Source organism: Lynx canadensis, chromosome A2, assembly GCF_007474595.2.
Source record: "Lynx canadensis isolate LIC74 chromosome A2, mLynCan4.pri.v2, whole genome shotgun sequence".
In the NCBI taxonomy this organism is placed as follows: domain Eukaryota; kingdom Metazoa; phylum Chordata; class Mammalia; order Carnivora; family Felidae; genus Lynx; species Lynx canadensis.
The window spans coordinates 167,123,527-167,151,008 of record NC_044304.2 but is presented as its reverse complement, the minus strand read 5'-3'; the positions used below and the strand labels follow the sequence as shown (position 1 = coordinate 167,151,008).

The 27,482-nt window shown below is 41.3% G+C and overlaps 1 protein-coding gene across 8 annotated transcripts in view; it reads left to right on the top strand.

Moving 5' to 3' along the window:
- Window positions 1-27,139, top strand: part of LMBR1 (limb development membrane protein 1) — a 151,187-nt gene extending 124,048 nt beyond the window's left edge. For 3 of the 8 annotated variants that reach the window (XM_030308892.1, XM_030308895.1, XM_030308896.1), the window contains 4 exons: window positions 81-171; window positions 1,425-1,491; window positions 21,979-22,140; window positions 25,250-27,139. In XM_030308892.1, the coding sequence (XP_030164752.1) occupies window positions 81-171; window positions 1,425-1,491; window positions 21,979-22,140; window positions 25,250-25,335 (406 nt within the window). In that variant the 3' untranslated portion in view covers window positions 25,336-27,139. Of the gene's footprint in view, window positions 1-80; window positions 172-1,424; window positions 1,492-6,518; window positions 6,736-9,147; window positions 10,339-21,978; window positions 22,141-25,249 lie in introns of those variants that run through there. The other 5 variants (XR_003967335.1, XR_003967336.1, XR_003967334.1 and 2 more) reach the window with 5 other exon arrangements.
- The last annotated feature ends 343 nt before the right edge of the window (window positions 27,140-27,482 follow it).

Below are 27,482 nucleotides of genomic sequence, written 5' to 3'. Positions count from 1 at the left end.
AGCCTTAAGACTTTTTGAAGACTGCTGAGAACTTAAGGAAACTTGCATTCTTTGGAGAGTTTTTTCCTTGATTCTCACAGCTATCTTATGGTGTCCTCTGTCGTCGGTTTCTATAGCCTCCGGTTTTTCGGAAACTTTATTCCCAAGAAGGATGACACAACTATGACAAAGGTAAAGTCTTAGGTGGCTGTGCCTCCCTTTTGCCTTCCAAGGCAAAGGAGGTGTTTTATGTCATAATCACCCTGAATGGTTCATTTGCGGCGATAGGTATTTGTTTGTAAATTGCATAAACGCAAACTGGAAGATTTTCAGAATGCTGAATGAGTGGGAAAAGGTTGTGCTGCTCTGTTTAATTTGGACGGCTTCCATTCACTTGTAAATGCGCAGACCTGCAGCGCTCGCTAACTGGCTGCGGAAGGCTCCTGAAAGGACTCTTTCTCCTCTGAAGAAAACGTATTGCTAATGAGTAACTTTGATTGTGCAAACTGTACTTCAGGGAGCTTGTTTGAAATCTGAAGAACTTAGTTGCTGCAAGTAGTAGAGACCAAGTATTTCAAATTTGAATAATTAAAGCAAGACGGAAGAGTTCTATTCAGAAATGTTTTGTAGTCTGAGGCTAATTTGACTTCCTAGGATGTGTCATTGGTTTTGGAATAACAAAGACTGTTACCGTATATAGTGACCGCATCTTTTTAAAATATTCCCACAGGCTGTCACTGGAAAATGACTAGTAAGAGCTGCTGGTTGCTTCTGTTTTTATTACATATCACATATTTTCCAGCCTATCTCAAAAGAGAACTTCGTGTACTTGATTTACCTATCTATAGAATGCTGGGACTTCTTGAGATGCTTAGCATCTAGTTTAAGTGATCATCAGTATTAATCGGTATTTTCAGCTCCTTTTATTTAATATGAAAGAGTAAGCATAGGGCACATTGGAAATGAATCACTAGAATTTAGGGGTTTTAGATTTCTAGCTTTTTGATATTAAATCTTAGAATAGTTGAACAAATTATATCTCCTGAGCAGTAGTCTGGCTTTAAAAATATAGTGAGAAGTGTTAAACGTACTCATTCTGTTTTAGTTGACGGGCAGACCTTTTTAAAATTGGCAACCTCAGTCAGTAATGTAAAATGCATTGTCTAAGGTATACAGAAAGTAATTTAAGTGTTCTATAACTTCCTACTTGTGCCAGATGCTGTAAATATCTGGTAGAACTGACATATGACTCTGAGTGTTTGTAGAAAACATTTCTTATTCTCTTTAAATTCTATGTTGACTAATATCATTAAGAAATTAACCAAATCCAGTACAGTAGTACAGGGTGAGGAGAGTGTGCGGTGAGTTCCCAGAACATGAATGGATCGATCATATTTATCATCCTGCAGTCTAACTGCCCAGTGTTCCTTCTGACCCCCGCACAGATCATTGGGAATTGTGTGTCCATCTTGGTCTTGAGCTCTGCCCTGCCTGTGATGTCAAGAACACTGGGTAAGTTTATGTGAGAAATGTCCATTTAAAGTCCATACCTTTTAACTGTATCTTTTCTAAACTTCTGCCTTGACTTTTAGTTTCTGAACGTTTTCCAAAAAATCATCCTTTGAAATATAATATGTCCTTCCAGACTATTTTAGAACTCCTGTAGTTTGTCTGTATAGAGAGCTATACCAAAACAGTCCTTTACTTTTTTCAAATAAAGACCATTTTTTTTTTTGAATACTTAAAAAAATATTCCTTCTCCAAACAACAGACAGTTTTTCCCACTGACTAGTTAAGCTTTTGAGTTCTCTCGTGAGTGATGAGGTATTAGGGTGATGGTGGGGTTCGGAGCTAATGGCCAAGAAAGAATTCTTGAAGACGTCTTTGGTGCAAAAAGTCGATCATGAAAGCACGGGGACAGGACCCATGGGCAGAAAATGCTGCCCTGGGGTTGTGAAGAGTGACTGGTTATTTACTATGGAGTTGAGGAGGTAAATAAAGTCCAGGGGAAGTTTCCAAGGAGATTTACATATGCTACTGAGGACTCACAGGGTCCTGCAGGCCTGGCTATGGTCGCGCTAAGGTTGTTTTCCCTCTAGTGAGGTATTAACATCGTGATCACAGGGGGTTCCTGGAGAAGCGTTATACTTTGTATTTGCCTCAAGTATTTGTGAATGGGCTGCAGGTTATAAAGAAATGTAATGTTACGTGTCATCTCCTTCTTGCCTTTGTTTCCCACATCACTGTGGAGGGGATGGTGATGTTGGGGCTCCAGGAAACTGAGTCTACAGGTTTCTGGAGATTAGGCTATTGATGAGATTGGCTTTTTCTTGTAATTTACTAAGACATTTGTAAACTAATGGAGATTCACGTCCTGTAGGACTGTGATCTCTATCAGTTAGCCAGTTTTTCCTTTCTTTTCCTTTGTCCTTGGGCAGCCAGGAGGGTCTGAGGAATATCACACATGTCCCACCAGAGGTGGGGAGGGTGGGGATATGTACTTTGCCCTCAGCTTGCCTTATGGTCCCTCATCAGTGAGGAAACTGTGATATTCAAAAAAAGATGTTGAATGTCTAGAAATATTAAACTAGTTTTTCTTATATGAAATGTTTTTTTTTTAAACTTACAATTTAGTATGTGATTTAAAAAATTGAAAATGTGTGAAGATTTATTTTAAGCTGTTTTGTGTTCGTGCGATAGACTTGAAAACTGAGGTTTTTGAGAGCACATGCAGATTTCAAGGAGATCCATTAGTTTTTTAGTTTCTTACTTGCCTGTCATTTATACAGTTTTCTTAAGTTTTCAACTTCTGGGAGTTTTGATCGTCTTTGAACAGTAATATATTTCTACTTAGTCATTGAGACAGTTGAACAGAGCTTCATTTGGCCTATTCTTATCTTTTATAAAGCACTGTTGCAGGCTGTGATCTCCCTTCTTGGCGAAATATTATTTCAGACAAAAATTTCCTCCAAGCAGTTCTGTTTGGCCTTCTGGACTCAGGTTTCAACTTCAGAGTGTTCACAAATGATTACAAGGATCCCATCGTTCAACCTCAGCAACTCTCTCCTAACAAAAATTGCTAGTAGCTTTGAGTTGCTTTTGTTTACCTCTCATATCGCCTCTATTATTTATTCAAGACTCGCTGCCAATCGGGGAAGTGGGCTGTGTGAAGAAAATATAGACTGTGTAGTTATGTGCTACAGAGAATTTCGTGTTTTAGTAAGAAGTGAAATCTAAGTATAAACGTAAAGGGACCACTGTTGCAGAGACGAATACAAAGCTTATTTACTCAGTGGTCTTACCTCTTTTGTGTTTGCTTTATAGGACTAGTTATTGTTTTGACATCTGCTTATGGTGTGTTAATCTTGAAAATGCCGAAAGTATGCATGTTAGTAACTTCATTTATAACTGAGCGGTATCATTTGTGTTGTGACGGTCCAACAAGTAATTTCTGTGATGTTATAGCCACCCTACCATTTAGTTACGAAACTCACTTAGCGTGATCTGTTATTTAAGATGGTTACTAGTGATATATACCGATTTTATGGAAGCGCATTACATGCTGAGTCTACTTTTAATACAAAGAAAACAAATTAATGGCAAAATTTGCTTTTTGAAGATCAACAAATTAAATTCCTGAGTAGTTTGCCATAGAGATAAATAACAAGAAGAAAAAGAAAGATGGGACAATTAAAATGCAGCTAACAAATGCCTGGGCCCAGCTGTCCAAACAGGATTAATGGAGTGCATTAGGGTACAGTGAGTCATGTGGCGCTTTGCAAAATATCAACACGCACTGCATTACATGTTATGCCCGGTGGCACTGAATAGATGAAAAGAAGTAAATACGTTAAACAGATTCATGGAGGCTTTTCACAGTATTAAAAAAGCAAATTTCTAGACTAAAAGAAGAAGCTTTATTTTAGTATTATGGGAAATGCAAACTAGAGAGTTACTTTGTAATTCCTCTATTAACCCTTTGGAACGGAGTCTTTGATTTTAAGAAGATGAGATGTGGAGAATTGTCATGAATATTATCCTAGTGTAGAACAGGGTTTTGATTTCCTAGCTGAAAAGCTCAGAAGCCCAGAATAGAGGATGTATTTAACAACCAGATTCCAAGCTGTGAAATTTGTCACTCTTTCTCACTGCCTCTCACAAGGAAACCCTGACCCTAAATGCTCTCGTTTGCTCCTGTGAATTCCACCAGCAGCACCTCATCACTTGCAGTGAAATGAGAAGTGAAAGAGTGAGGAAAACCCCGCCGTTACCTGTATGCGAGCAGCTTTCCTCTTATTTCAGCCATTTATTGGTGATGGTTTTCATTTTAATTGTACATTGAAAATAACATTGAATCCTGTATAGAAGGATTGATGTGTTGGTATTTTTGTTTCAAAAATGTTCTCTGAGTTTTTTGTGTTTTCAGGGCTCACTGGCACTGTTGGTGCACCATAGGCACCATTAAACTGTAGCTTCAGACTCCAGTGCCCGGGTGATAGGACACATTTATTAAAGACTTCCTTTGATCAGCATCTTATATTTGAGTATGGAAAATTTTGTGCTGATCTGAAAAATTAACGACAAGAGTAGATTTTATAAGCATATTACTTGGGCAGCGAGAATTAGGTTGGGAGAAAGACTTTGACCGTGTATTTTTAGTCAGGTATAATTCATATAAATGGTAGTTGTCTGTAGGAAACACAAAGATTCTGAGTCTCACATTTCTTACTCGAACTCTTTAAAGCTCTTTAAGAGTAATGCCACGGCAGTGCACATGATTTCCAAAACACTGTTTTGCTGCCTCCTAAGATGTCAGTTTAGAAGAATCCGACATTTTGGGGGACTTGATGTCCAAGTGTGTAAACAGTTTACTGTCTGGTTTCACAGACATAAAGGTGGCCGGTGAGCCAGGTGAGTGTAGGGCAGGCCCAGGCTGAATGGACTCTGTGGATGCCCAAACTCTTTGCCACGAAATACTCCAGAGGCAGGAGTGAATTCTGTAAGAACAGACTGTACGATTGCTGACACGCTCTTTATTTTGCTTAATCAAGAAACTACTGATTGACCTCTTTTTGCCTTGTTATTTGCAGGCTCCTTTAACAGGAGAATTTTTTCTCAAATGCAACCAGCAGACCTTGCAGGACTGTTACTAATTTCTATTTTAAGATTATTTTTATAGTTATTTTATTATCCTGAAGCTTTCTATAACTTGTAATTATGTAAGGCCCAACTGCAGAGTTTTAAAAGAAAATGTACTTATGATATTAAAACAGAAACAAAAAATTTATCCCTTTGAATCATCTTGAATTTTTTACTATTTCCATGTGTTTCTCATCGATGGGTCCCATCTAGGCCCTCATCTTGCAGGAGATAAAGTGGATTACTCTTTTGTTCCTTGAGCAAGGGAACCTGTTTAAAAACCAGGGCAGTTTGGAGAGTTCTTTATTTGGGGTTTCGTGAATATACTATTAATCTTTACCCTGGACCAGTTCTCTCCAATTCTTAGTGTAAAACAAAAGCAACCGATGCTTAGAATTGACAAGTGAAGGGGTGCCTGGGTGGCTCGGTTGGTTGAGCATCTGACGGTTTGTGAGCTCGAGCCCCGCATCAGGCTCTATGTTGTGCATGCAGAGCCCCCTTCGAATCCTGTGTCTCCCTCTCTCTCTGCTCCTCCCCTACTCACTCCCTCTCTCTCTCTCTCTCTCTCTCAAAAATAACTAAATATTAAAAAAAAGAAATGACAAGTGCAAAATAGAAGTATAAATCATAATAAGTATTCCTAACTATGACTTTGATGTAAAGATAATTTTAAACTCCCTACTGAAAATTTCTCAGCAAAAAATTTGTAGATGACTTACTGATATTGTTACATTGCAGAGAGTGTGGTACTAATTGCCTTTTGGTTGATTACTATTGTTCTTATGACTGAATAATACGTTTGTATATCTAGTAATGATTTTTAACAATAAAGAGAAAGTATTCTGTGTCACATGTCTAAAAGAGTTAGGAGACTAACTGATGCTCAATCCCTAAATGCTTATATTCTCAGGATCTACTTGTTAGGTTCTTCTGATGCCTGCTCATGTTTCAGGACATATAGTCTGTCTGAGAAAATGTCACGTTGGCCACACATGAACTAAATAACTTAGCCATCTGTTGACATCATTCAGATAGTCGTAAAATATGTTTTATATGAAAATAATTCTAGTTAGGATAATTTAGCTAGAAGGAGGCTTAAGATGTCATTTTTTAAAATGTTAGTAATTAAAATGTTACAATTAAAACTAGGCAGTAAACTACAGTAAGGGTCTTTGTACTAAGAATAAAGACCTCTAACCTGGCTGAGAATACTTAATAGTACACCTGTACATAGTCAATTCCGAGACCAGTGAGCATATTATCTCCTTATTTGTAGGAAGTTTTATTTTAAAATTAATTTTAATTATACAAGTATAGACGTGAACAGATTCTCATTATAAAGAATATTCAAATTAGGGATCAAGCTAAAATTCATTGTGACCACCTGTTTTAATCCTAAGCCCCTGTTCAGAGGTCTTCAGATCTTGCGTGCGTATGTGGACATAGCTGGTGCCTCCGCGGGAGTTGTGAAGTCCTCACCTGGGGTTACCTGGATCCTAACTCTTTGGTCAGCGTTCTTGTTTCTTCTGTTGACTCCTGACTTCTGTGTGCTGTCCAGTGGGAATTAAAAGAGGAAAAGGTTTCGAGATCATTTCCTGTACTGGAACTCAGTCATCTGTAAGTGAATTTCAAACTCAAGAACACTTAATTATCTCTTTCTGTTCAGGTCACCAGTGACCTCTTAATTGTGCCGTCTTGTGGGTTCTGTTTTCACCTTAATTGCTCCATGGCATTTGCTGTTTGTAATCCCACTTCCCGTCTCTCTCCTTTTTTTCTGGTCCCCATTCCCTGTTGTTTTCTTCCTCCTTTGGCCGTTCTTTAGCTGTCTATCTCTTTTACTGCTCCTCGACTACACGCATACACTTGTCCCCAAACCCAAACGTCCAACCCAGCACCTACCCCTGGGCTAAGAGCAGGTTATCCCAACTGTGTATTCCATCCCTACCGTAGGATCTATACTTGTGTGTGTGCGTATCTCCGTCCGTCCGTCCGTCAGTCCCTCCCTCCCTCCCCTGTACTTCCCTTCAGTCCTTGGCCACTTTCTATCTAAAGGGCCAAAGCAGAAACCTGGGAGTCAAGTTAGATGCCTCTCCCTCCTCACGCCGACACCCAGTGGCGACACTCAGTTTCATCTTGCTAACAATTTCACACGTTTGCTTCTTCCTTCCCGTTTCCCTTACAAAAAAGTGAAAAGAATCAGACTTGTGTAAACAGCCAAGCAGAGAGAGCTGAGTGTGTGATTTTAAAACAATATTTTATTGTTAGGGAATGTTCATGAGGTGGACTCTAGACAGGTGTTCATTCTTTGAGGAGAATAGAGTAGGGAGTGAAAGCAAAGCTGAAGAACGGAAGTGTTTACTTTTCCGAGCGAGGAAGGTGTTACTGGGAGACGCTGCGGAAGCCCCGTCTCTGGATGTTTCCTTCAGGAAGAGAGTAGACCGTTCTTGTCCGCTTTGGGGGGGCTTAACCCTTCACCTGTGTGAAAATCAGCACTCAGGTGCCTCTTGGACAGCGATTATCATTCTCATTCACTGGGTTTTACTTTATTAAAATTCACATACTCCACTTCATCTGGACTGCTAAATTAAGTTGCCTTCATATTAGGACCAAATGAATTTGTAGCATATAAATAGTCTTTGACTGAAGTTGGTGTGATATTTACAACTCCATTTCTCCCTCTCTGAGCTTGGGTTCGCGTTGCTCCCCCAGCCCTCTCTCCTCAGTCTCTCTGTCTTCGGGTTCCTCCCCGTCCTCTAAGGCCGAGTCACACGCTGGTCACACATGAAGCTGGGCACGCTTTCAGCCTTGTGTTATACTTACGTGTGTGTATGGCTTTCCCGAGAGACTTCACATCCCTTAAAGGACCAAACCATATTTCATGCATCTTTTTATCCCTTCCAGCATCTAGTTAATAAATATTTGTGGTGTCACTGGGTGCCCCATGTTGAGTGTGGATTGTGGCCTCAGAATCAGTGAAGAAATTTCAGGTGTCCTGCTTCCATCCTGGTTGTCTTTATTTCCATGTTCCAAGCTTGTTTGACCAAGTATCTTAGTTTTATTATTTTAAAAGACCCTTATAATAATAACCAGCCAAAACGTAGAAGCAACCCAAGAGTTCATTGACAGTTCAGTGCATAAACACATCGTGGTTCGTAATACGGTGGATGCTGTTCAGCCATAAGAAGGAAGGGTGTCCACGTGAGATAAGCCAGTCGCAAAACAAAAACCAGTACTGTGTGATCACTCTTGCGATCTCAGATCTCGATCTGGGAGTCAGGATCACAGAGTCTCTCGATCACAGAGTCAGGAGCGGGGGTGGTGCCAGGGCCAGGTTGGCGGGGAGAGGAGGTGAAGAGTTGTTCTTTACTGCGTCCAGCTTCAGTTTTGCCAGATGAAAGTTCTGGAGGTTCATTGTGCAACAGCATGAATGCACTCAACACTGCTGAGCTGTGCACTCGAAAATGGTTAAGATGGCACATTCTGTGTTGTGCGTGTTTTACCACAATTTAACAAAAAAAAGGAAAAAGGAGTGGTACAGTGATACCATATGGATGAACCTTGAAAACATTGTGCTGAGTGAAATAGTCCAGGCACAAAAGGCCACGTATTGTAATATTCTGTTTACATGAATTGTCCCGAGTGGGAAACTCCACCGCAGAGAGAGAAAGTGCATTAGTGGTTGCTAGGGATTTGGGGGAGGGCTGATCGGGAGAAACCGCCCAATGGGTCTGGGGTTTGCTGTGGAGTATCGGAACTAGAGTGTTTTGGAACTAGATAGATATACACGACGTGGCGGATGTACTCAGTGCGCTGCACTGTTTACTTTGAAGTCATTAATTTTATGATACGTGAATTTCATCTCAGTAGACTATTATTTTACTGAACACCCTCCCACAGTAGAACAGTGGACAGTAAATACATGCTGTCTCATCTGTGTTCCTGATGTGGGAAAATCTAACTGAACTTGAGGTCTACTTATTTTTAATGACTACGAGTCAACTTTTGAGTGTTCTCTGTTTGTTACCCTAGTGTCGCAGCCGAGGTCTCTGTAGGATGGGCAGAACCGGACCGGGAGCACCCTCCCTGCTCCCTCCTCTCCAGGCACAGCCCACTCCAGCTTCAGTGGCCAGTTTAGCACTCCTCCCCTTCTCTTCCAATGTCACTGTGATCCTGTCACTCCCCTGCTCTTTGTGCTTCGAAGACTTTGGCCATTAGAGTAAGGTTCTGTTTCCTTATGGTGGCACTGGAGGTCCCTGCAACCTAGCCCCCGTCCTGCCGCTCCGAGCCCCGCCCGTCGGAACCACCTTTAGCGATCGGGGTGTTCTTCGGATGTCCTGGCTGAGCACAGAAGACTCTGCTCTACTTTCCGTGCCTTTGAACCGTGTGACTTCATCTGCCACGAGCGATTGTGTGCACCGCCCGTTCCGCGGCTCACCTAACCTGTCCTTCGAGACTCGGCTTAGCCAGCACCTCCGGAGAGAAAGTCTTCCCTGAGCCTGTGTGCTCTCCCGTCACCCCTTCTTCCTTCTGCACGTGTCTGCCCCGTCACCGAGCACACTGTGATCTAAGTGCTCACTTTTCTCTTCCCTCCATAAAGCTGTGAGCTCCTTGAAGAAAGGGATGATCTGTCTGCACACAGCTTTTAGTGCGTGTGCGGGAACCCATGCTTTTCGCTTCCCATTTTACTCTGTACAAAGACATTTAGTTGTGCTGGAAAGAGGTAGGAGAACATGAAGTATGTTGTGAAAGTCTGCACTTCTTAGGAAGGCTGTCAATTCCATAAAGGGAATAAATATCGTACATTCTTACATTGTAACGCCTACACACCCGTACAGCGTAAGAATATGAGAGTGACTGGAAAATACTATAAACATTTAACTTGGAACACAACAGCAAACACTTAGAAATACAGAATTTCTAATTAAATCTCGTTGCCAGAGCCATAAACTGAGAGATGCATGTACGATATGGGGTTTATATTCTGCAGCCTGATCGATGTATTTTCACAGCTTTACTGAGTATAATTGACATACAATAAACTGTACATATTTAAAGCGTACAACTGACAAGGGTTTTTTCTTTCCCACAAGTTTTGACTTACTTGTACATGTGTGAAACCATCACCACAATCAAAATAGTGAACATATCTGTCACGTCAGAACGTTTCCTTTTGGCCCTACGTGGTCCCTGCCACACACCTGTCCCGCTGTACCAACCCCCCCCCCCGCCCCCCGCCCGTATCCCCAGGCAACCACTGACCTGCTTGTTGTAACTATAAATTAGTTCATGTCTCCTGGAAGTGTATGTAAATGAAATCATACAATGCGTACTGGTTTTTTGTCTGGCTTTTTTCACTCAGCGTATTTATTTTAAGACTTACCCAGGTTGTTGCATGTGTCAGCAGTTCATTTTTGTTTAACTGTTTAATTTTTTATTTTTGAGAGAGAGAGAGCGAGAGAGAGCGAGAGCGAGCGAGCATGAGCAGAGGAGGGGCAGAGAGGGAGGGAGACACAGAACCCGAAGCAGGTTCCAGGCTCTGAGCTGTCAGCACAGAGCCAGATGCGGGGCTTGAACCACTAGATCATGACCTGAGCCGAAGTGGGCCGTTCAAGCGACTGAGCCACCCAGGCACCCCAGCAGTTCATTTTTTATTGTTGAGTAGTGTTTCATTTTACGTGTAGACCACGACTTGTTTATCCTGTCACCCACCAGAGGACGTTAGAGTTGTTTACAGCTTTCGGCTGTTATAAGTCAAGTCGCTCTGACCTTTCACGTGTAAGTCTCTGTGTGGGCACACGCTGTCCTGTCTCTTGAGTAATAACTGGAAAGGGAATGCCTCGTGTACGCTTCACTTTTTAAGAAACTGCCAAACTGTTCCAGAGTCCTTACCCATTTTGCATTCTCAGCACGAGTGTGTGGGGAGCCTGCCCTGGTATAGTCCATGAGCTAATGTTTGGCATTCTAATAGGTGTGTGGTGATACGTCTTTATGGATTTAACTTGCATTTCCCAGATGACCAAAGTGCTCATTTGCCCTCTGTGTATCTCCTTTGGTGAAGTATCTCTTCGGATCTTTGGCCCATTTAAAAAAATGGGGGTTGTTTCCTCATTCTTGAGTGTTGGATGCTGTTTACCTCTTCTGGATAAAAGTTCCTTATCAAGATAGGTGATTTGCAAATATTTTTCCCAATTGCTGGCTTATGTTTGTATTGTTTTAACAATATCTTTCAAAGGACAATATCCTTAATTTTGATGAAGTCAAAGTTACCAGTTTTTCTTTTCGGATTGTACTTTTGGTGTTGTATCTACTGAATCTTTCTCTAACCCCAAATCACAGAGATTATTATCTCCTATGTTTTCTTCTAGATGTTTTATATCTTTAGGTTTTGTACTTAGATCCATGACTCATTTCGAGTTAATTTCTGTATACTGGATGAGGGATGAATTGAAATTTATTTTTTTTTGCATATGGGTAGCCGATTATTCTAGCACCACTGCTTGAAAAGTCTATTCATTTTTCCTCTGAATGGCCTGGGAAACTTTATGGAAAACCCATTGTCTATGTATGTGTGGGTGTGGGTTTATTTCTGGACTCTATTTTGTCCCATTGATGTCTCTATTTGTCTCTAGTTCAATACTGCACTGTCTGGATTGCTGTGGATTGATTGTAAGACTTAAGATCAGGCAGTGAAGTCTGTTCTCCCCCCACACCCCCATCCCCAAGCCCAAGTCTGTTCTTTTTGAGAGTGGTTTTAGTTATTCTAAGTCCTTTGCATTCCCCTGTGACTTTTTAAACTAGCTTGTCATTTTCTACACAAATGTCTGCGAGGATTTTGGATTGTGTTGAGTCTGTAGAACAAACTGGAGAGGATTAACATCTTTACAACACTGAATCTTTCAGTCCCTGAACACTGTATACTTACTTAGTTCTTTAATTTGTCTCGGCCGTGTTTGCGTTTTTGTTTAGGTCTAGGACATTTGATGCTATTGTAATGGTATTACTTTAAAAACTTAATTTCTAACAGTTCATTGCTGGTGTATTTGTGTATAGTGGTCTTTTATTCTGCAACCTTGCTAAACTCACTTATTAGTAACAGTATCTGGTTTGTAGATTTTGTTGGTTTTCGTTGATGATTAATCATAATTATGATTAATGATTTGTGAATAAAGATAGTTTTGCTTCTTCCTTTCCAACATGGGTGCTTTAATTTATTTTTCTCATCTGTTGCATTATCTGGAGCTTCCAGTACAATGTTGAATAGAAGTAGTGAGAGCAGACGTTCTTGGCTTGTTTCCACCATAGGGAGAAAGCATTCTGTGCTTTACTGTTAACTGATAAGAACTGTAGTGTTTTTTAGCTTGTTTATTTTGGTGGATGCCTTTCACCAGGTCGAGGAGGTTCCCTTCTTTTCTACTTTGCTGGAGTTTTATCGGGAATGTTTACTGGGTTTTGTTAAATGCTTTTTCTGCATCTACTGACATAATCCTGTGGCTTTCTCTTTTAGACTCTGGTTAGTGTGCTAAATTACCCTGGGTGAGTCTTGAGTGTTAAACCAATCTTGCATTCCTGGGATAAGCCTCACTTGGTCATGACGTATTATCCTTTTTTTTTTTTTTAATTTTTTTGTTTACTGTTGGGTTCAATTTGATAAAATTTTGCTTAAGGTTTTTGCATCTGTACGAGTGCATAGATCTATAGTTCTCTTTTCGTTGTTGTTGTTAATATCTTTTTTCAGGTTTTGCTTATGTGAGTAATGCTATCTTCACTGAAACTATCCACAGGTATTTCCTCCTCTTCAAATTGCTGGATGAATGCTATACACTAAATGTTTGTGTCTCCCTGAAAATTCATACGTTGAAGCTTAATCCCCAGTGTGATCGTATTAGGAGGAAGGGGCCTGTGGGAGGTGATAGGTCGTGAAGCTCTGCCCCCATGAGTGGGATTAGGGCCCTTATGAAAGAGGCCCCGAGAGCTCCCTTGCCCTTCCCCCGTCATGGGAGGTTATAATGAAAGATAGCTGTCTGTAAAACAGGAAGTGGACCCTCACCGGACATCTTGGACTTCTAGCCACAGACTGTGAGAAATAAATGTCTGTTTATAAGCCGCCCGGTGTGTGCTATTCTGTTAGAGCGGCTGTAATGGACAGAGACAATGAGTTTTTATAGAATTGGGTTTTTTCCCTCAGCGTTTGAAATAGTTAATCAGTGGAGCCATCTGGGCCTGGAATTTACTTTGTGGAGAGGTTTTAACAACACATTAAATTTATATTATTGGTAGAGGACTACTCTGCTTATTTATTTCTTCTTGAGTGAGCTTTGTTGATGTCTTTTGAGGAATTTATTTCATCTATGTTGTCAAGTTTTTTTTTTTTGGCGTAAGGTTCCTTTATTATCCCTTTAATATAGAGGTATCCGTGCACAGCAGTGATAATTACCTATCTCATAGCTGATGTTGGTAATTCGTGTTTTCTGTCTTTTTTTCTTTAACAGTATTGCTGGAGGTTTATTGATTTTTATGGATCTTCTCAAAGGACCAGTTTTCGGTTTCATTTCTTTTTCTCTGTTCTTTTTCTCTTTTCCTTTCATTGATTCACTCTTTATTATTTATTTTCTTCTGCTTATTTGGGGGTTTTTCTCTTATTTTTCTGCTTTCTTAAAATTGAAGCTGTGTTCCCTGATTTGAGATCTTCTTTATTTTCTAGCATTGCCTCTGAACACTATGAGTTTCTAAGTATTGCATTGGCTGCACCCCCTTGAATTTTCATCTAAAGTGTTGCCATTTTCATTCAGTTCAGTATACTTTCTGACTTCCCTTGTTATTTCTTCTTGGACCATGGATTGTTTAGAAGTCTGTTATTTAGTTTCCAAATATTTGAGGATTTTCCAGAGATATTTGTCTGTTCGTGATTTCGAATTTAATTTCATTATGGTGAGGAAATATGTTTTGTATGACTTGAATCGTTTTGAATTTATTGAGACTTGCTTTATGGCCCAGAACATGGTCTGTCCTCATGTATCTTCTTTGTGTACTTAAAAACAAGGTGAATTCTGCTATTCATGGGTAGAGTGTTCTATAAATATGAGGTCAGTTTAGTTGATAATGTTGCTCAAGTTCTTTGTATCCTTACTGATATTCTAACTATCTGTTTTATCAATTATTGAGAGAAGGGGTTTGAAATCTACCACCATTGCAGATTTATTTATTTCTTCCTACATTTCTTTTTTTTTGCTTCATGTATTTTTGAAGTTCTGGTATTATTAGATGCATAAATATTTAGGACTGTTACATTCTCTTGATGAATTGACCCCTTTATAATTAGGCTAATGATGATGACATTCTTCATTCCTGGTAATCTTTTTAGCTATGAAATCTACTTTGTGTGACATTAATATAAATAACCATGTCAGCTTTTATTTTTTTGATTACAATTACATAGTATACTTTTTTCCATTCTTATACTTAAAAAAATTTTTTTTGATGTTTTTATTTATTTTTGAGACAGAGACAGAGCATGAGCAGGGGAGGGGCAGAGAGAGAGGGAGACACAGAATCCGAAGCAGGCTCCATGCTCCGAGCTGTCAGCACAGAGCCTGATGCGGGGCTTGAACTCGCAAATGGTGAGATCGTGACCTGAGCTGAAGTCGGACGCTTAACCGACTGAGCCACCCAGGCGCCCCTCCATTCTTATACTTTTAACCTGTTTGTGTCTTTATATTTATTTATATTTATTAATTATCTTTTAAAAATGTTTGAGAGGGAGAGGGAGACAGGGAAGGAGGGAGGGAGGGAGGGAAGTGCAGAGAGAGAGGGAGAGACAGAATCCCAAGTGGGCTCCACGCTCAGCACAGAGCCTGATGTGGGGCTTGATCTCTCACCACCATGAGATCACGACCTGAGCCGACATCAAGAGTCAGACACGTAACCAGTTGAGACACCCAGGTGCCCATGTGTCTTTGTATTTAAATAGTTGGTTCCTTAAAGATAATGTAGAGGGGCACCCGGGTGGCTTAGTCAGTTAAGTGTCTGACTCTTGACTTTGGCTCAGGTCATGATCTAATGGTTTGTAGGATCAAGCCCCACGTAGGGCTCTGCACTCGACAGTGTGGAGCCTGCTTGGGATTCTCTCTCTCTCTCTCTCTCTCTCTCTCTCTCTCTCCCCCCTTTCTCTCTGTCCCTTCCCCCACTCACATGCACGTGCTTTCTTTCTCTCAAAAATAAAAAAATAAAATAAACATTAAAAAAAGAAAAAAGTTTAAAAAAATAATTTAGAGCTGGATCTTGCTTTTTTATATAGTCTGTTAATCTTCATTTTTGAATTTGGATGTTTAGACCGTTTACTTTGAGTGCAATTACTGATATGTTTAAATCTACGATCTTGTTCTTTATTTTCTGTTTCTTCTCATCTCTTCTTTGTTCCCTTTTTCTTCATCTTCATTTTTTCTGAATATGTTGCACTAAAAAAACTGATTCTACTTTATCTCCTTTGTTGACCTGTTTGCTCTAACTGTTTGTTGTAGTATTTGGATAGTTGCTCTCTGGTTCATAGTATACATTTTTAATGTCACAGTCCACCTTCTTGTGGTATCATAGCCCTTAATATAAGAGCCTTCTCACGGTGTATTTCCATTTCTCCCCTGGCTGTTTTCGTGCTCGTTATCATAAATTGTATTTGTACACGTTAAAAACCCTATAATACAGTGTTTCCAATTTTGCTCTGAACAGTGATCTTTCAAAGAGATTTAAAACTAACAAGTCTTTTATATTTACCTGCATAGTAATCATTTCTGTTGTTTTTCATTGCTTTCCGTAGATCTAGATTTCCTTCTGATACATTTTCCTTCTGTCTGTCTGGAGGACTTTTTTCAACATCCCACGTAATGCCGGTCTGCCAGTGATGGGTTCTTTCCGCTTTTTGTATACATGAAATGTCTTTATTTTGCCTTATTTTTTTAAAGTTTTCACCGGATATGGAATTTCAGATTAACTTTTTCCTTCAGTATTTTAAAGATGTTATATGACTCGTTTCTCATTTCTGTAGTATTTGATAAGAAATCTTCTGTGATCATTATCTTTGTTTTTTTTAATTTGTGTAAAAAAAAGATAATTTGATCTCTTTTTTTCCATATGACCATGTTTAAGATTTTTCTTCTTTATCACTGATTTTAAGAAGTTTAATTATGATGTGCTGTGGTGTAGTTTTCTTCAGATTTTTGTTCATTGAGTTTATTGAACTTCTTTGATTTGTCAGTATATAGTTCTCATCAAATTTGGAAGGTGTTCAGCCATTATTTCTTCAGATGCTTTTTCCTTCCTGTTCTCTTTCCTCTCCGTAAGGAACTCTTACCACAAGCATATCATTCGTTTGAAATTAATTCATAGTTCCCTCATGCTGTGCTCATTTTTTGTCTTGGTTTGCTTTCTGTATTTCATTTGAGTATTTTCTACTGGTGTGTCAGATCTGCCACTAATCCCATCCAGTGCGTTTTCCATGTGTCACATGGTAATATTCCTCTGTAGAAGGTCCGTTTGGGTCTGTTTTGTGTCTTCTGTGTCTCTATTGAGCAAGTTCACTCTTCCAGCTTCTGAAATATAAGGTATACAGTTATGATTAGTTAATTGTCCTTGCTACTCATTCTATCATCTGGGTCATTCCTGGTTCAGTTGTTTACCCATGAGCATGAGTGGGCCCGTTCCCTGCTGAATACTCTAGAGCTTCTTCTACACATCTGGGTCCCCACCCCGTGCAACTCTCTGTCTACCCTGCGGTCCCCAGGTTCCAACTGCACCTCTTCAACTTAGCAAGATGGCTGGCCCCTGTCCCTGTTACTCTCTGTGCCTGCAGCCCGGAAGGCCTCTTCAGGCCGGAGCTGTGGCAGAGGTAGGGCCCGGCTCGCCTGTTGCTTGTCTGTCGGCGTTATTGCCCTTTATTGCTTAATATCCAGGGTCTTGCAAATGAAGGTTTTGTATGTCTTGTCCAGGTTTTTTTGGTTAATTCAGGTATGAAGGGAAAATCTGGTCTCTTTTATCCCATCTTGGCCCAAACCTGAAGTCAGTATTCCTAGTTGATGTAAGTTAATGAAAATCTACTTGCAAAGTAAGAACAGTCAAAAGTTGAAGTCTTTGCTTTAATAGGATCCTCTCTATTCCACCCCAGAAGTGGACCTTCTCTTCAATTTTAGAATGACTTTATTTTTGAATAAATAAAACAGTTGGCAATGGGCCTATATACATTCACCCTGAAATTAATGATGCTTAAAAAGGATTGTATATTTTATTATCTTGTACCCTTTAGGTCATATTTATTATTTGATGCCTGCCTTAGGTATAAGTTTATTCCAACAGTGTGGTTTAGAGAAGGGAATTTGAAAACCTCGTCAAGATAATAATTTAACCGTTGTAAGAGTCCAGAGGGAGAAACGTGTTGATCCCAGTGTTTTGTCAGAGAACACTTAACTTCTAAATTTATTTTTTTATGACAAGATGGGGTGTGTGTTCCTTTTGGCAGTCTTACATTAAAGCCATGGGTATCATGTCAGCCATTTGTGTGGGATGCCAGCACACATGGTTTAATGATAAAGTTGCTTTAATGATCCCTTAAGCGTGTCCGGCTTTCCACGTCTTCATGCTAGTGAGGAACCAGAGTATGCTTGCTAGAAATCGGAGTCAACTCAGGTGGGCTAACGAAGGTGGGTTCTCATGATTCGTGTTGCAGGTGGAGTAGCCAGGTCTTCCCTGAAATGAGGTTCTTGTGAAGGTATAAGTTCCATTATTCAAGGAATTATGCATAAAATGTTTTTAACTGTATCTTAGTGGGCGGAACCGACAACGTTTGTCATGAAGATCATTTGATTCACCGATAAGATGGCTTTATGCTTAGCCATGCTTAACTAAGTAGGCCTTTAGCTGGTGTATGTTTTACTTATCTTTTAAAGAAATAACTTTTGAATGGGAATGAGCATTTCAGCATTTGAGTAGCAGAGTTAATAACATTTGATAATTGATTTTTTTGTTAGTATTATCTTAAAATTTTGCTGCCTTAATACCCTTTTTTAAAAAGAGTTTTTAATGTTTATTTTTGAGAGAGAGAGAGAGAGAGTGTGTGTGTGAGCAGGGGAGGGGCAGAGAGAGAGGGAGACAAAGAATCCAAAGCAGCTGCCTTAATACGTATGCTTTTATATCTTTCTCCAGAAATGGAGATTTTGAAGTATTATACATTTTTACAATAAATGTTAAAGTTAAAATTTTAAGTATTGTTACTTTTTCCTAAGTGTTGGCACTTTTAATAAAAAAAGTACATTTTACAATTTAATAATTGCTGTGACATAGCCTCTCAGATGTTGGTTTAGGGGTTATTGTTTAAGGTTCAGTCTTATACGGGGTTTTCAGGACTGAAGAGCTGCATGTGTTGTCCAGAGTGATCTTTTAGCCGGACCATGTTAGTTAGATATTTAAAAGATTAAATTTGAAACGGCAGTGTCTTCAGAACTAGCCCCTGTAACCTAATATTTTGTCTAGTGCTTTGTTGTACTGTAGCAACGGGCTCCTGTATGTCTGTGAGGTCAACCTGAGATGTCCCTGGGACCAAACATGTCATAAGGAGATCGCTCTCTGTCTGGGATTTCATATGAAGTCTTGGCCCTGACTCTCGGGGTACCAAGTTGAATCTGCCGAGAAGCTGTATGTCACATACCTTCCACTGCCCCTGTACTCAGCGTGTGGCACTGCTGTCCCGCCCGTGGTGCATAGGCCAGGTCCAGGGTGGTGGCGGAGTTACTGGTTAGCATGTCCCCATGCTGTCCAAAGTGGTCTGTCCCCATAGGTTCACGACGGAAGTCACTGGGCTATGAAGAAACCGTGAGAACTCGTATTTATCTTTACTGCTATTATTTTTAAAGTCTGTTCTTTGTGTGTAATGTGAAAGTCAGTGAGTAGTACATATATAGTTTTAAAATAATTAGATACGCATATCTTGGGTATACATGTTCTGATTTTTTCTTTGTGAATGATTGTATATGAGTAAAATGTTCTGAAACCAGGTAAGACTCTTCTGGAGAATCTGCACAGGGTTTTATTCTATGATCGGTCACTTTCTCCGTCAATCATTTCATCATATGCAAGATTTCGTGTCTGTGTGCATCTCTGTGTTTTTCTTGTGGGATGATCTGTGGCTCTGACCAGATTCTCAAAGGAGTTTGGTCCTAAACATCAAATAAACTAATTATCTGGGAAGCCTGGGCTGAAATCGCTGAAGTGTGTTTTGGAAGGACTGTATCCTGTCTACAGATAACTTCCTAGGTTAAATTAAATGGTACTTAGTGTGAAAAATAAAATGTATAATTAGATATGTATTCCTCTTAACACAGTCAAGTTTTTTATCTGAGAAGCAGCAGCTGTGATTGGTGCTGTGACTCCTGATGTGTGGTCTGTGCTGCGTCCTCTGCTGGGGTCTGGGTCCCTTCACCATTTTTTTTTTTTTTAACGTTTATCTTATTATCGAGAGAGAGACACAGAGCATGAGCGGGGGAGGGGTAGAGAGAGGGGGAGACACAGAATCTGAAGTAGGCTCCAGGTTCCTAGCTGTCAGCCCAGAGCCCGGTGCGGGGCTCGAACTCACAAACTGTGAGATCATGACCTGAGCTGAAGTCGGATGCTTAACTGACTGAGCCACCCAGGTGCCCTATCCCTTCACCTTCTTTAAAATGATATTTTATCGTATGTTTTCATTAATCTTCTCTCTAAAATATCATGATAGATTATTGTCTCTCAAATTCAAATACATTGGCCCTGTGTAAATGTGGCTGTTAAAGAAATACTTTTTGAAACGTCCTATTTTTGTGATACTTTTGGATATGAAGGTTTTCCTGTTTTCTCTCTGCCCTGCTTTTGTAGAGCCGTCCCTGTAATAGGTGATGGGGTTGCTTTGGTGGGGGTGAGAGCTGAGTTCAACAGTCAGCTGATAAAATGAAATGGAGTTTGGTTACTCCTGAAATCCTTAGGCCACCCATAAAAGAAAGGTAATATGATCTTGTTTATACAGCCCTCTATGGTTAAAATTTTACATGATAGGCCCCAGGTGGCTCTTCAGTTTCTTCCTTGAAGATTGTCACCAGTCCCATCATCTGTCACTTAACTACTTGCGTGTTGTTTACTTGTTTATTTACCAGTGGTCAGAAAAATTCCTGGCATTCACACATTCTTTCTAATAAGTATTTGGCCTAGGGTACATTATCACTGAATGGGATGACTTTTTTTTTTTTTTTTTTATTTAAGACTTGTTTTTATTTATTTTTTAATTTTTAAATTTGTTTAATGTTTTATTTATTTTTTTTTAATTTTTTTTTTAACGTTTATTTATTTTTGAGACAGAGAGAGACAGAGCATGAATGGGGGAGGGGCAGAGAGAGAGGGAGACACAGAATCGGAAGCAGGCTCCAGGCTCCGAGCCATCAGCCCAGAGCCCGACGCGGGGCTCGAACTCACGGACCGCGAAATCGTGACCTAGCTGAAGTCGGACGCTCAACCGACTGAGCCACCCAGGCGCCCCAATGTTTTATTTATTTTTGAGAGCAAGAGAGACAGAGCATGAGCAGGGGAGGGGCAGAGAGAGGGGGAGACACAGAATCCGAAGCAGGCTCCAGGCTCTGAGCTGTCAGCACAGAGCCCCACGAGGGGCTCGAACTCGTGGACTGTGAGATCATGACCCGAGCCAAAGTCGGACGCCCAACCGACTGAGCTACCCACGCGCCCCTTAACTAACGAATTTAAAGAAAATCTTGAGAAAAAAAATTTTTTTTTAAATAAAGAACATTTTTTTTTTTCAACGTTTATTTATTTTGGGACAGAGAGAGACAGAGCATGAACGGGGGAGGGGCAGAGGGAGGGGGAGACACAGAATCCGAAGCGGGCTCCGGACTCCGAGCTGCCGGCACAGAGCCCGACGCGGGGCTCGAACCCACGGACCGCGAGATCACGACCTGAGCCGAGGCCTGACGCTTAACCGACTGAGCCACCCGGGTGCCCCAAGACTTGCTTTTAAGAATCAGTTTGGGTGAATTTAGATAGCTTCAGTGTATATAACTGTCCTGCGTTTCTAGGTTTGTCCCTGCACTGCCCTGCCTCCCCTCTTAGCTTATTGGAACCACCCTGTTAACTTACCCTAGAAAAGAATCGCCCTGCTAGTTTATTCGTCTATGTGGTAACTATTAAGTACGGGCAAGCGTGGCTCTAGGCATTGGGAACGCAGGAGTGAAAAAAACAAAGTCCTTGTTGTCATAGAACTTGCATTCCAGTGGGGAAGGTAGGCAGTAAAGACACCAGAAAGGAAAGGAAATCATTTCAAGTAGTGTTGTGTTACAAAGAAACGTCATCGGGATAGCCGGCCATGGAGGGGTCCGGCTGTTCTATGTAGAGGGGACAGTTGCCTCTCTAAGGAGGCGACGTTCGACCTGGGACCTGCATGGAGAGGGGGACCGAGCAGTGGGGAGGTGCGAAGCGTGAAGTTTGTCAGGTGTCTCGTCCGCCACGACGCCACGACTCTTGTTTCCAGACTCAGTTGAGCGCGCTGTGCTTTCTCCCCGTGAGCAGCGGCACAGTGGATGTCTTGTCGGTGTAAGCGTGCCGAGCGTCAGGGGTGTTCACTCCAGCTCCCGCCGCTTCCAAGAGACCGTGACACCCGGACAGAGTAGGTTAGAGCTGGTTGAGGTTGTTCCCCAGGATAACAATTACGGATTTCAACTAGGATACCTACTAACAGAAGTGAGAAAGTCCATGGAATTTGATCTGTTTTGTACTTTATTTTGTAACGTATTTAAATATATTGTACCTGATTTTATTAAGGGCTATTTTATTTATTTTTAACAGGAATCACTAGATTTGATCTACTTGGAGACTTTGGAAGGTTTAATTGGCTGGGAAATTTCTATATTGTATTATCCTACAATTTGCTTTTTGCTATTGTGACAACATTGTGTCTGGTCAGAAAATTCACCTCTGCTGTACGAGAAGAACTTTTCAAGGCCCTAGGTAATCCTGAGGTTTATGGGTATTTTTCTCGCTTTCTACTAATTTTTAATTTTGCCATATGAATTGATTTTGAGTCTTCATCTCTTCATTTTTCCTGATGTGTAACACCTTAGAGGTCACATTTCTGACCCACTCCTTATTGGTTGTGCTCTTGTGTAAAATTATTTCATTAGGCCTCGGCTTCCTTATCTATAAAATGGGGATAACACCTTCTTCCCTTGTTGTGGACATTAACTGAAATATTTCTTGTAAGGGCCCGAGCATAGTCCTGGCACATCGGAAGGGCTCAATAAAATGAGCTCTTTTATCGTTAAGACGATGGTGGTTGTGGTGAGGTGAGGGTAATAACGGGCTAAACTTCTCTTTTGGTAACGACACCTCTTACTGTTCTTTAGTTGCAGATCTCTTTTGAGGCTTGGAGTTTACGATATCAAGCTGATCCATAATTCCCTTCCGTAAGCCAAACAAGTCAGGATAAAAATATTAGTGTTCTTGTCATTAATATGGGAGAGGGCATTCCTGAATCATGTAGTCCATGAGTCACATGTAGTGTGACAGTATTAAAAAACTCTTAGGTTTGGCTAAGGTTTAGAGGGAATAAATGTGACTTATCAAATGTGTTTTCCATGCTTACTTCAACATTAGTACTAAACATACATCAGGCTTTATATTTTAGGAACACCAGGGCAGTATAAACTGTCTTGCCATATAAACCCTCTTGGGTTTGGAGTGTGTAATTTTATAATAAAAGAAGGGAAAGGCAGCGATTTATTGCAGGGACTCCTAACATTAGGTCGTTTACCTAACTTGACATCATTTGAATGTTTATAGTCTGCGTTGTCTTGTGGCTTGTAGTGGTTGCCATAGGCCCCGTACTGATTAAGGTCCAGATAACCTCCACCTTCTGAGCAACATGAAGCTTCTCACCCAACCAAATTCTTCCAACCTCTGTGGTTGAAGCGATGACCTTTGGGAAGGAAAAAGGATTTCAGATTATCTACTCATAGGTATTTTACTTTAAGTTCACCCTGTGAGGGGATGGTTGGTGAAATAGTGGCCTAGAAGTGAAAGTGACATCTCATTTCAGCAGAAGCAGCGGATACTTGTGGATTTTCATGCCTAAATTTCATAATACCGACAAGGTAAAAATCTGTAAGGTGACGTGGGAATCCGTAGCTCTCCCCGCCAAATGTCTCAAGTGGGAACTTCATTTGGAAGCCCGTGGTAGCATCAGTGAGGTTAGTTAGCCATAATGTCAGGTCGATTCCCACTGACTAGTCACTGACATGAGATGGCTGTAGATGAATTACTGTAAACTTAGTTTTGAGTTAAGTATTCTGGATATCATCTTTCTAAGGAAACTTTTTTTAATGTAGGGAAGTATCATTTAACCTAAGGTGAAGTCATGTATGTTGTGTTGGCCCTTTGACCATAATAGGCAATAGAATTATCAAGACTTGTGTAAAACCACTAGATGGATTTAAGGTTTTTTGTCCAAATGTTTTCTGTTGCTCTCTGGAATGCCTAAGGAGGACATGAATCATACCTAGAAAAAGATCCTCCATATTAAGTGTATGTAATAATGTGTGACTCATCTGAGATCTTCAGTCTAATTTCACTGGGAATCGTAATTTGATTATAAAATTTAACTGTCTCCTTTTTTCCCCTCTTTTTTTGTAGGCTTCTCCCCTCTGGTGCTATGTCCGTTGACAATGACAGTGTCTGTCTCATAGAGTACCTGGTGTACTCCGGGTATATAAACAAACACTGGATGGCGGTGGAGGTGACTGTATCCGCACAGAGAGACATTGTAGTTTTTTTTTTAAAGATGCGTAGCTTGTGCTGCCCCCGAGTTTTAGAAGTAACAACTGGAAATGTGTCCTAAAAGGGGATTCCCTTTTGCTTCGGGCGGGATTACCCCGCTGGTTCTCTGTCCGCCTAGTTCCTTCTCTAGCAGGCCGTGTTGAAACACGCTTCCCCAGCAGCTGTGGGTTCCTGTTGTCACTCAATGGTTTGGCCATTCCTGGGATCAGAACTCTTTTTTATGTTAGATTGATTTCTTTTTTCCTTCCCATTCATCCATCATACACAGACTCAATTTTAGCTTTTCTTTTATGAACATATGCAGGTGATAGAGACTTTAAAATTCAGAGTGCTATGTTGATTTAAGAGGGATGTAAAATTGCTTAACTGCCAGGTAGATAGCTATCTGGAATCTTAGGGGAAAAAAACCTCATCCAAGTATGTTTTTGAGGTGTCAACAAAGGTCTGAGCTTCATAAAAATGTTTCCTCAAAATCTTTTCCTTAGATGGACTGGTTATATATTCTTGAATATCTTTGTGCTTCACTTTATTAGTAAGTGCTGAGAGCTCTGGTGCCACATGAACTATCTTCTACTTTTTATCCCTGGGAGGGCACAGTTGTGTATGTCAGGTGCATTATGTGAGTGACTGATGTATGATACAGAAGGAGACTAATGTAACTTTAGAAGATAGTGATACTTTCTTACTGTATGAACTATCTTTGAATATTGGAATATTATTTATGTTCAGTTTATTATTTTGCCATTTCTTGTCTTTTTCTTTTTGATCATGTTTTCCATTGCTTTTCTTTTTAATGACATGCTTAATATTTTGGTATGTCTTTCCATGTGTTTTCTTGTGTGTAGACTTGTATGTGTGTATTTTAAAACAAGAACGCCATCATATTTGTGTCCGGTTAGGTCCCCCGGGAAGCACACTGGGTCTGTCTGGATGAGCTTGCGGGAGGAGGCGTGAGAGAGCGTGCTCCTGGGATCGGTGCGGGGGCGGGGGGCGGGAGGGGCACGGGGTGGGGGGGGGGGGGGGGGGGGGAACTGAAGAAAGCGGAAGCCTGCACGGGCCCCAGAGCTGCGCAGAATTGTGGAGAAGGCGTGGCTTCTTGAGACACCGCTGTCTACCGCTTAGGCCCCCGGGCGCCCCCAGTGGGGAGAAGAGGTCTCTCATCCTTAAGGGGCCTGGCCAGCACCTCCCAGCTTCCTCAGTGACACCGGACGCTCTGCCTTGTTGGCCGTCTGCGCAGCCGCGCAACAGTACGTCCTTTCTCACCATTTTCTTAATTTTCCTGCAGGGCTGCATAAGCTTCACTTATCAGACACGTCAAGGGATTCAGAAACATCAAAGCCGTCTGCAAACGGGCATCACAAAGCACTGTGAGAACGCGCAGCGCTCTGCCACTGACCCGGGAGCCCCCGGCTCCCGACCGCCCCGTCGGTCAGAAATGACTCGCCCCGGCGGTGCCTCCCGGTGAGCGCCCGGGCCTGGCGGCGCCACCGCTTTCACAGTCTCCTAAGAACTCGGCCGCCACAGGCCACGTGTCCGTTTAACTCCGTGCGGACCCCCTACTCGCCGGCCAGACAGGCTCCTCGGGGCGGCACGTTCTTCTGTGGACGCGGGTGCTGGCGTCGCTTGGTACAGTCACCCAGACGAGCGTGTTTTAAGGCCAACTCCGGGGCTTTCTAAGAACTCAGTTAAATCCCATTATATACTTTATTCAAGACGGAGAAGGCCGCGAGAAAGGCATCGTTGGTGCTTGGCTGTGGAGTGAAGGCCCTGCAGACACGCAGGCTTACAGCTGCCCCCGTTGCGGTGGCGCATGGGAACGGCAGCGCTCGCAGATGAGGTTTCTCCCCTCCCTAGGGAAAAGGACAGAAGCGTAGTTCCGGGCTTTGTTTCAGGGTGATAGCAGTTGGACTTTGAGTCCAGGGAGAAAGGCGAAATTCTTTTAAAACCCGATCCGTGGGAGAACACGTGGGAACGCCTGCCACCGCGCGGTGTGGTCAGCTCGGCCGGAAGTAGTACGTGGTCACCGGTCTCCGACGTCTCACGTGTATGCGACTCAGTATTACCTCTCGTAACATAGTTGCCGGTGTTGCATACACTTGTAACTTAGATTTTGCCTTATAGGCTATGTGTACACTCGGTTTTTTAAAGCATTTCTTCAGATATCTCTCAGTTCCTTGTTCTCCTGGGTCCCATTATGAAACTACAAATCATCTGTGGTAGAAACCCCGCTGTCACCACACTCTTCGGGCTTTGGTTCCTTTCGTATATGCCGATTTAAACCTCAGATTTATAAAAGTTACCAGGTTACCACCCAGATGCACAGTATCAGCATTCATGATGTAAGAATAGCTCTACGATGTATCGTGATCAGATAATCATTCAGTTACTGAATTGTAAATAATTCTTGGGATGGCTTCTTGACTTTAAGTCCACTGAATAAAACTATAAAATTGTACTCTGTGTTACCAGGCACTAGGATAGGGTACTGAAAATTGTGCATGCAGACACGTGACACGAGCCCCTTTGCACACAATTCATAGTTACGCAGTCTCCGGAAACACTTACGTTCACATGCACTATGTGTATGGCAATAGATTGTCTGTGTTCAGACAAAAGTAAAAGAACAGTTTTCTCAAGTTGTTTTTTGCAGAAATTTATGAAAATCCGGCTGTATATATTTGACATAAAAAATTTCCACTTAGAGCCAAAATAATGAGAAAAATTAATCTGTATATTCCTCAGTTCCATTGAGTATACCTCTCCTTTATACCTCTGCATTTCCTTCTGAGCTTCTCTGCTTGTTAAAATGCAGCTTCGTTGTAAAATAAAAGACCATTTTGTGATTCTAAACAACACTCAGTAAATACCACCAGTGTAGTATTGGGAATCTCTCAGCATGAGACCTGCATAGTGAGCAAATGAACAGAAGATGGCTATTTCCTGATTTCACTGATAATTACACCTATTTAAACATTAATTGCAAGCTTTGATTTTTACTGAAACTTGCTTGCAATCCATATTTTGAACAGACCTGGTCAAGGAAAGAAGAGAAAAGAAAGTTCTTTCAATAAAAGAACATCACTTGTAACTTAACATCCATGGGAAGTTCCGGGGTGTTTGTAAGATGTCTGAGAATTTCTGAGTCAAATATTAAACTTTTCAATGTCTGTATCAATTCTTTGTTCATTTGAAAGTTTCTTTCCATCGGAAAACTTAGGCCAGGTTTGGATTAGTAAGCGGTGAAATGTAGCATAAATTCCTACAGCTGCTACTGGATGCATCGTCATGGCTCTGGGACCAAGGACACACCTCACGTGGGGGGACGGTTTTGAGCCTGGGGCCTCAGACCCCTCTTGTGGGAACAAATGCAGGTTGATATATCATCCCTGTTCGCCGCATGGTTGCAGCCCCTCCAAACAGTGCATCCCTGGTTACACACAGAGACTTCCTCTTGGGGGACAGACTTTGTAAATGCAGGTGCTCCTGTTGGATGCTCTGGAGGCCGGCTGTGAGAGGCT